General features: G+C 26.8%; 1 protein-coding gene across 1 annotated transcript in view; it reads left to right on the top strand.

Moving 5' to 3' along the window:
- Window positions 1–5,425: 5,425 nt before the first annotated feature.
- LOC107447159 (zinc finger protein basonuclin-2) overlaps window positions 5,426–10,953 on the top strand; it is a 150,570-nt gene continuing 145,042 nt past the window's right edge. The window contains exon 1 of the mRNA XM_021146543.3: window positions 5,426–6,231. Coding sequence (XP_021002202.1) covers window positions 6,150–6,231 — 82 coding nt within the window. The 5' untranslated portion in view covers window positions 5,426–6,149. The remainder of the gene's footprint in view (window positions 6,232–10,953) is intronic.

Raw genomic sequence — 10,953 nt, 5'->3', positions numbered from 1 at the left:
ACCGAAATCGGATGAACAGTATCTGAGATCACGATTGTAAACTAAAGTATGTTTTTACATGTTATACATTTTATAACTTTTAGTTGCCGCTGTAACTACTCTAAAAGTAGGAGTTTTAAAATTTTTTTATTGATTCATTAGTTTAAGTATTAAAATTTTTAGAAAATGATAAAATAAAATAAACTTTCCTTTGGAAGAAAGTGTTCCCTTAATGTTGTTTTTTTTCGAACGCTCTGTTCAATAATATGCTATTTTCATAGCTATTGTGAATTTGTAACAGTTATTCAAAGTTTAGCCTATCTTTATCCAGCGCCCTCTATGCTGATTCTGAAATTGGCGTAAACCGTCAATATGTAGAAAAGCAACAGTTTTCTGAAAATGAGTAGCCTTTGTGCTCTAATTTTTTTAATATTTACAGAGTTACAACGATGCTTAATTCTAAATGCTAATTAGGTCGGCTGTTCAACGATGGCTAGAAAATAAAATAAAACAATACTGAATTATCTAGGCTCATAAAAATTTGCAAAAACTGATAATTGGATACCTACAAGTGACGTCGTCGTACGTAAATCGCGTTATTTGTCAATTCATAAGCCAATCACGTCCGACACACACGCGTGACGTCGCTTGCAGGTATCCATTTTAATCTGGTTTAAATCACGTGGTTAGGCATAATCACTTCACTTCTTCTCTATTTGCAAACCGAACTATTCATTGATTTTGATCATTTTCATTTGGGTGAAAAATCTCGCCAAATGGGCAGTTTTTATAGAAGTTTAATCATATTTAAATATGTTTGTTATTTGTATTTTCTAAGATTTAGCCTATCTTTAAGGCTTGATAGTATGCAAACTTAAAAATGATAACTTTACCTGAAATAAAAAGCACTCATCTCTTTGATACAGAATTTTTATAAAACATATTTATCTTACTTTTTTCGTTATTTTGCATTAATTTAGAATACAATAAGTGAAAAATATTAGATTTAGTATTCTAATAATTTATGGAAATGAATTACAGCATTAAACGCCGGTGTCTTTTTCTGCGTTAAAGGTAAAATCTTCCAAACTATAATTTTTAGAATTTGCACTTATTTGAAGTTATATAGATCTACGAGAAACACTTATTCACCATTGAAATTTCTTTAATTTTCAAAAACAATTATCGAAAAATTTTTGAATATAAATGAAAAAAAAATTAAAAATACTTTTTTTTGGATTTTATAATTTAGTTCAAATATAAGTCCAATAATCTAACAGATTTTTTTAGTAACTGTCAGACTGTATTTTATAATTAAAAGTACCAAAATATATATTTGTGCTTGTAATTAGAGTATCAGGAAGAAATTATATAAAAGGAACACCGGTGTCATATCTGCATTAAAAGGTTCAATTGTTTCTTTCTTTCTTTTTCTTTTTCCTTTTGGAAAACACTGTTAAATCCTTTTATCTTTGTGTTTATGATTAAAAACTGAGCTAAAATTAATAGTAATAATATGATCAAGATAAAAATTAAAAAAAAGGAAGAAAGAAAGAAGAGTAACGATGATTTTGAAAAAAATTGATCATCATCAACCACCTACATTCCTCAAACTTGACAGAGATGACAAAATTAACCCCGGATACGCAAAGTGTGGATTGCTACGATTACCACTTCAAAGAAAAACCTCAATTGAAACTGAATTAATTTATTCCGTTCATGTCGTCGAATTCGTTGAACAATTTACTTTTTTCGTACTCATACAAGTGGTGTGTCAACCACGAATCTACAATTTATAGATGATAAAACGCCGCGCCCTAAGTAATTAAATGTCCTTCACCAAAACAGTTTTCTTTACCTTTTGGCAATATCTAAATGCTCACGCGGCGACTGTATTGTAAGCCAATTTGGCGCAATTATTTACACATTGGCCTTTCATTTTAAATTACTGAATTCCGAAATTGTTTCGGAGAAGCAAAAAATGTATGATTAAAGAAACAACGACTTTCCCCCTTTTATCAAAAATAGGTGTTATTACCGATATAGTTGTTTGTTATTGATCTAACATGATTATATGTTTCGACTTTTATTTAATAATAGTTCTTCTCGAACTCTCAGACTATACAGTTTTCTATTTTAATGTCAAAATTTAGGTACTGATTTTCTTTTTCTTTTTTCGTTTTCTGTTAACATCTTTATTGGTATTATGTTTATTCATAAGAGAAAAATTCTTATATTTTTAAGGAAGAAATTGCACTTTAATGACAAAAATGAATTAACCAATTTTAGCTACCAGTTCTTACCTAAAAAGCCCTTAAAAATTAAAAAAAAATTTTTTTTTGAAAAGTCGCCTTGAAACTTCATTAAAAGATAAATACCGAAAAAATAAATAAATAAATAAAGAAGAAAATAAAAACAAGCATTGAAGCGATAAAATTTAGCTCTAATCGATGACATATAAATTCGTATGACAGATAAATTAGTTTCCATTGCATTTAAAAATTCCCACATTTATTGCTGATATATATATTATCCTACATATGTCTAAGATGACATATAAGATGAACTTCTAAAATCTAACTGATGACAGCGTACCTAAATAGTTAAAATTTTATTTTAATAGAAAGAGTGGCACATAAAAAGTAACGACCAATTTATTATCATTTTCAACAGGTATCACACACATTATTCCATTAACGAATTCGATTGTGCTGCTTTTCCTAGCTGCCAGCCTTCAGGTTTTTCAGGAAAATTTTTCTCAGCTGTAGTAAAATAACTATTTTCAGTAGAGTTCTTTTTAAAAATGTATTTTAAATTTCATAAAAATTAATTTCTTAAAAGTAACTTTTTAGATCAAAAAAATTATCCCAATGTAAAAATAACTTTTAAAAAAATGGTACACCATTTGTGCGTAGACCAGTTAGAAATTTTCTACCATTTGCTACCACTTTATATTTAAACTAACGCAAATGTGTTATTTCAAATCAAAATGTAGATATATAAATATATTTAATACATTATACTGAATACACGATTCTCTTGTTTCTTCATAATAAATTTCATAAAACAAATGATTAAACTATCACAGTTCTATAAATAAAATGATAATGCATTTCAGCTTCAGCTTTGTTGGAAATTTCAACTATTATCTACCACTTTACTCAAAAACAAATCGTACAAACAAATTTTACTGTTACTTTAGAAAAAAAAAGGTAACAGTAAGAAAAAAAAAAAGTATCTGAAATATATCATTTGAATATTTTCGGAATCTATTGTAAACTAGAATCTCAGGGTGAAAATATTTTAATAATAACAACCAAAGGATTTACCTGAAAGTATTCAGATTTGTTTAAGAGAATTAAGATTTTCATGTTAATTGTTTGAAATTTATTTAAATTTGACATTTTTTCTCTTAATGTTCCTTTACATTATAAACTTTACATTTTTAAACTTTGAAATTAGATTTTTTTTTAACGTTTATAATTCAAAAAATTTGAAATGTAAGTTTTTTTTTTAAAAATAAATGTAAAAAACTTCAAATAATGGAACTTGACTTCAAATAATGGAATTTTAGTCTCGCTCCAGGAACTCTAAATATTTTTTAATTTGTCTAAAAATATTTTGGTAAGTAAGAGATTTGAGAAATAGCTTTTTCACGCTTGAAATTTTTAATTTCGAATTGTTTTTTTTTTCAAGTACACCGTAAAAAAATCCTGGATCAAATTACTGAAAAAAATACTAGCACTCAAGGTACCGGTACTTTTTACAGTAAGATCCATTCCTACCGAAACATGGTGCTGAAAAAAAATTTATATGCTGTAATTTTTGCAGCAAAAATTACTGTAAAATCACTGAATCACTCAAATTAAACAAACATTTCTGTAAAAATTACGGCATAATGTTTTACGGTAAAAATGGATTTGACGGTGAAATGGATTTTACGGATGACGCACCCAATGTGCCGGTACTTTATACTGTAATTCGATCCTGAAATTTTTACAGTGTGTCCTCGAAATATATATGTAAACTAGAATCTCCCGCGTAAATAGTCTAATATAATAATAACTTCAAATTACTGGCACCCAGTGTGTGCCGGCACTTTTTACCGTAAACCGTAAAATTCAATCTTACCGAAACACGTTACGGAAAAAAAATTGATATACTGTTATTTTTACACCAATAATTACCATAAAATCACTGAATCACTCTAATTAAATAAACATTTCTGTAAAAATTATGGTATAATATTTTACGGTAAAATAGATTTCAAAATGGATGATGCGCCTAAAGTGCCGATACTGTATGCTTGTGATTTGATCCGGAATTTTTTACAGTCTACCCTTGAAATCTACATGCAAATTAGAACTTCACGCGAAAATAATCTAATATTATAATAACTTCAAAATTGGGTTGAAAATCCGAACCATACATATTTGTTAATGAAAATTAAGGTTTGAAACTTATTTAAATTTCAAAATTTTCCCCCCCGTTTTTGTTAAGAATAAATGTTCTAAAAAATACTTTAGAACCATAAAAATGAAATTTTATGCTTGTTCTATGAACTATAAATATTTTTTTATTCGTCCAAAAATATTGTGAGCTATAGGACCTCAGGGAAAACTTCTTACAGGCTTGAAATTTTGAAGAAAAAAAAATTAATAAATTAATAATTCGTGTAGAGAGATTTGTACTGTTTTTATTTCTGCCTAAATTACTGGTTTTGTAACTTCAGCTATAAATTTAACTCAAAAATCATAATTAAAACAATGCATTATTATATTATTTTCTTTAAACTAATTTATGTATTTTCACTTTAATCATTAAAAAAAATTTATTGTATTATTTGCACTTCTATTTTAAAACCCTTGTCATATCCTTTAACTAATGTGTTTCTTTTCATAAAAGAAATCGCAATAAAAAACCTAAACGAATAATTGTAGTTTTCGTTGTGAACCGTATAACTCAGAGCTGTAATCTTTTCGCAACAATAATCATCATCATTATAATAATTATTATTATCTTTCTATCACTACTTCACCTCCAACATGTTCTTAATGTTTAAAATGAGAATGCCAAAATGGATTACCGTTCGTAAATTTTTTCATATTCCTCCTTGTCCAACTATGTGCACTGAAACAATTGCATATTTTTCGATGCTTTTATATAAGTGCGTTAGTACGCGTTTTCTTCTTTTTTTCTTTACTACCAGAACTACCAGAAAATGAAACATGAAAGTAGATATAAAAAAAATAATAAAATAAAAAATAAACGAAATAAAAATTGAAAGATTAAAAGAGCAAACGACTATGCGGTAAGAATTGAGCGATGTTAGACGAAGGTGGAATAAATATAGGGGGAGAGTAAGTTGAAGAAGGGGAAATGGGGGATTGAAATCATCTTTTCAACCCCTCCCCCCATCCCATCACGCTTCTCAAAGATCCCTTTTGTTTCAAGGGTTACCCGTCAGGGGACGCTGCCGCAAGTCCGTAACGATGGTTGTGCAAGATGCGAATCTCACTCCGCGTTCGAACTTCGAAAAGTGTGGTCGAACGAGTATCGTTTGAAAGGAGAAAAAAAAAGTTCGAAGTTAGGGAAGGACAAGGGAAAAAAAATCTGACCACTTTTGACATTTGGCAAGAGAGTTTAAATGTTTTCTTCCTGACCAATTATCGTCTATAGAAAAAAACAAAATAATAATTCGACGGCAGAACTCACGTGTTTCTTGGAAAGTTGACAGTTTTGAACCGGACATTGCTTGTCAAGGAGTTTCGTCATCAACCGGTCACGCTGACAAGCTGTCAAATTGTGTCCTTCGGGCCACAACAAACGCGACCTAATCACCATCAAAAAACTAATTTATTCTCGGTTTTCCCCATTCTTATATGACAGGCAAACTTTGAAGAAAAAAAGGACAACAATTTACCTAACGACAAAAGAATCCTTTTAAGGTTGTGTTATTCTTGAATCAAAAGATGAGGAAGCACAGGTGATGCTCTGTAAATATTGATTATTCAAACCTTCAATGGACAAAATTATTTGACACTTAGATTGTGGACTAATAAATATTCAACCATTAGACATCACATTTATAAAAAGTGTTTTCTGTGTAATTAGTTTCAAATGCAAGCATTGGAAATTAGTACTTATTCACAATATGACCTTTGATCGACATGTGTGATTTATTGGTTGGTCAACCAGACATTTCTGTCGGCTACTCAAGACTGAAATCTTCTTCGCATCACAAAAGTTCATGTAAGTTACAATTATGATTTTGAGTTTTTTCAAAAGTAGTCTCTAAAAAAGTAAACAAGTTAATTTCATAGCACTCAAACTTCATATAAAAACTAGCAAGAAAACCTCATGTAACGAATTTAGTGATTTTAAACCTTTTGTTAAATAAATTAAATAAGCAAATAACTAAATTTCATAGTGTGCAAACTTCGTGTAAAAAAAATTAACCCGAAAAGTTCATGTATGAATTTAGTGATTTTAATTCTTTTGTTAAATCAATAAATAAATATCAAATAGTAATGAAATTTCATCGCATGCAAACTTCACTTAAAAAACTAACACAAAAAGTGATGAATTTAGTGATTTTAAACATTTTGTTAAAACAATCAAGAAATATCAAGTGATTAAATTTAATAGTTTGCTAACTTCATCTGAAAAACTAACTCAAAATGTTCATGTAATGAATTTTAGTGATTTTAAACCTTTTATTAATACAATAAACAAGTATCAAATAATTACATTTCATAGTTTGCTAACTTCATATAAAAAACACAGAAAAATTGAAGTGAATGATTTTGAATTGTTCATTAAAGCAAACAATTAAGAAAGAAAGAAATGAATTTTATAGTTTACAAAATTCATATAAAAAATTATGCAAATGATTATTATGATTTTTAATTTTTAATTAAAGCAATTTCTTAAAAACATTTGCGACTTTCATAGCATGCAAATTTTATACAAATCAGGAAAACCATATATAAAGAGATAAAATTTTTTAGGCCACATACTAGAATAATGAAAGTATAGCATATAATATATAGATATCATTAAATAACATATAAATTATTCTTTTGAGCAAGGAAACTTTAATAAAATAAGCATTATAAATATTATGTAAATCTTATATAATCTGTGACTATGATTTAAAACATGATTTTTTGCTCTTTAAATGATAGTTAAAGAAACAGCTAAAGTGCACTATAACAAGCAAATCAATATTCTAATGTGCTTTTATGTTTCACAAAATAATATTTAAGCAAGAAGTAGAGTTCATAAAAAAATTTTTATGATGTGTAGATTATAAAAATTTCCCATGGATGACTTGTTACATAAATTAGTATAAAAACAAATAAGATTACTTTACAGTATGAAAATAGTGCTTAAATAAAAACAAACCACTTGGGCAAACAATACAAATCATTTTTAAAGCAAAAAAAAAAAAAAAATCTAAACAAATGCCATAGATTGTCAATCTTTATTAAACGACAGAAAACGCGTCCAACCAAATAAAATGTTAAAGAAAAGGTAAATTAATTTTACTATTGTTTATATACAATAACTCATATAAATAAAATAAATGCATATACTTTAAATTTTTTTATTCTTCAAAAAGTTGGAAAAAAATATATAATAATATAAATTTAGCGTAATACAAACAATTATGAAATCTCTATATTTAAATAAAAATTTAACTTAAATGCGTTTTTCATATGTTTTAAAATTTTTTATAAAAACTAAATTTCAAAACTACGCAATGTTTCATAGTATAATATGTATAAGTATAATGCTATGTGTAGAATAAAATAAGTATTTATTAAAACCATAGAATAAGTTATAAATTAAAGGAAATCACTATTATAAACAATATTACTGTTAAGTTCACTTCTTATACTTAATTGCCTACACTGCTAACTTTTTATACTTAAGGTTACCTTAATCATTTAAGGGATCTATGTAAATTATATCATACATATAATACATACGCGTAAGTAAAACTTATTCAGTAAGTAAAGCTTGCTTAGTTAAAGTTACTGAGTAAAACTTATTTAAGTATTTATTGCACAAAAGTCGAAAAAAATGCACACAACTTAAAATATACCACTTTGAATAAGGTTATTCTTTTTTAAAAAAAACTTTACACTTTTAAACGCTGGTATTTTTGATACTAAAATTTATAAATATTAAAATTTGCTATTAATTTACAGCAAAATAGTTCATACATTAAAGCAATGTCTCTGAAATTTTTTAATATTCCTAATATTTGGCAAAAATAGCATCAAAATAAGGTAAATTGTGTTTTCACAAAATATCCATTGACTGGTTTTTGTTTGTTTGCTAAATTTTTAGATTAATACACTTAATTTTCATTACTAAATTTCTCTCAGAAATAATAAGGAAAAATAAATGTATTTATGTAAAAATTTATTACACTATTAATTATTTATTTGTAATTTATATACTACTTGTTTCTTAATATGTATTGTCAGAATTTTTAAAAATTTATCGATAGTAATAAACCGTAGTATTGTTTTTCTATTCCTAAAAGAAAATTTATTAATTAGACCATGAACATCATTTCCATGAGAATATGTGCAAAGTCATAAATCTTGAAACACATTTAAACTTCAAGGTTGACTCTTGACTTCAACTCTTGAAACTTAAAAGTTGTGAGAAAAAAATCACGTTTTCATACAATATTTATTCATCGACTGTTTTTAACTAAATTGTTTTTTTTCTTTCCTCTTTGTTTTTTCCTTCTTCTTTTTTTCCCCAATACGGAAAAGAGTAGCTTGATTTTCAAAAATTTAATAATGCTTTTTGTTTTGTTTCAAATAAGAAAAATAATTTAAAAAAATTATAAATAAATAATATTCGTTTATTTTTTATAAATAAATGAGTTTTAAATATAATAGTAAGCATAATTATAAGTAAATGAATCATAAAGACACTACTAAAGTTTTTATGCGCTGAGGAAAAAAAGTATCTTAGTAACTACCATGATATGGTAACATTTACCGTGTTTCTGCTAATACTAAAAAGCTCGGTAATTTTTACCGAAGCACTTTAGAGATGATTTTGGTAAAATTAACAATGGAATATAGTTTTATGACAAGTGATAACATTTGGTAAATGTGAAAAAATGGGTTTTAATAATACCTTAGAGCATGGCGTGAAAACAATTTTTTCAGAAAAATTTCCATTTCATTTCCGTTTTTTAATTTTACTACATGTGTGTGTGGTAATAAGAGGTATAATTTTGAAAACCAGAATTTCCGGTAAACCGTAATCATATGACTGAAAAATGTAACAAAATTTTTTCTTATATATACTGTGCATTTTAGTTTTATTAACCAGAATTATATTTTTTTAAATTTATTTATTTTTTTAACCAGAAATATCATAACCATACAGTACGGAAATTTTACCATATCTTTTTTCTCCGTGTGCTGTTTTAGAAAATTTCAAATAATTTAAACCTCAATATCGTTTAAATTTGGAATAAAGTTATTATGGTGCTTTTGTTACACGATATTATGGCTCAAAATGAACTGGAACTTGGTTAAACTTAGTACCTAAAAATGGTACTTGCAAATTTGCCGTCAAATTATGGTTATGGGTTGTGTTTTAAAATTGATTCAAGTGATTTTTCTTAGATAGTGTAAATAGATTGATTCACATCTTATTTTTAAAGTTTTTCACAACGTAAACAAATTTTTAATCTTCAAAGTTTCAAACCTTCTTTTTATGAAACAAATCTACTCGCAAGAATTAGTATTTCTCAGGGTGCATCTGTGGTTTGTAACATATGTATACAACATATTCCAATGTAACATATTCCAGGGTTCCATGCAACATTATCTAAATGTAACATATTCCAGGGATGTAAACTGCTCCGCTTTCAGCAAGAGTTTTAATAAATTGGTAGCGATTTAAATTGTAAAACTTGTAGAATAGGGATAATTACATCTGCTCTTTAAAGAAGTAACCACTAGATAAATGCTATAAAGTTGTATTTCATATGATACTTTAAATTTTTGATATGTAGTGGTGGAAAAATTACTTTTTATACAAAATACTAAAGTAAAAGTAACTCAAATTTCGATACCACTAGAAAATGCTATTTTACAAAGCGAAGCAAGTTTTCATCTCTGCTATTCTGTCCAAAATTTCAGAGTGTGTTGAACACATGCAAAAATTTGCATCATAATTTAGCTCAAGGTATAGATTATTGGGCCGATTTCAGTATTTCAGTTATTCTCCGCATAAATATTTAATTTTTTTCATGAGTTTAATAGCATTATTTTAATGTTTGCGTTTTTCAAATATCATAATTTAAAGAAATTGAAAAATATTTTAAGTAAAATTTATTTAAATGTAACTTATTCTGTTCAGAATTTCAAAGTGAGTGGAGCGTGCAAACAAATTTGCATCATAATTTAGTCCAAGGTGCAGATATTTGACCTGATTTTAGTTATTCAGTTATTGAAGTTTTTCAGTGATTATCAGTTTAAATATTTAAATTTTTTAAAATTATTTCATGATTTCTTATAGCTTTATTTTAGTGTTTTTGCTTTTAAAATATCATCATTTAAAGAACGTGAAAAATATTTTAAGTTCAGGTTGAAATTTCAGATCGTGTGGAACGTGAGTTCAAATTTGCATCATAATTTAGTTCAAGGTACAGATTATTGCCCCGTTTTTTATGAGAGCATAAGCACTTTATGAAATTAAATATAAATCTAGTCAAAACATTTCTCCCTTTTTCTGATAAACAATCCTACATCACATTTCAAATATTAAATACGTTCTATAAGGAAAAGCTTTCTATTACATTGATTAAATTTAAAACCAACAATCGCTTATAAAGTCATGCACAAAGAATAATCAGTAACTGATTAAAATAATAATTACATTGGAAAAGGTAAATCAAACTAACTGGAATTCATTGTTTAGATAGAAATA

Source organism: Parasteatoda tepidariorum, chromosome 10 (assembly GCF_043381705.1).
Source record: "Parasteatoda tepidariorum isolate YZ-2023 chromosome 10, CAS_Ptep_4.0, whole genome shotgun sequence".
Taxonomy (NCBI): Eukaryota; Metazoa; Arthropoda; class Arachnida; order Araneae; family Theridiidae; genus Parasteatoda; species Parasteatoda tepidariorum.
Note: the sequence above shows the minus strand (reverse complement) of the source record. Positions and strands in the feature narration are given on the sequence as shown.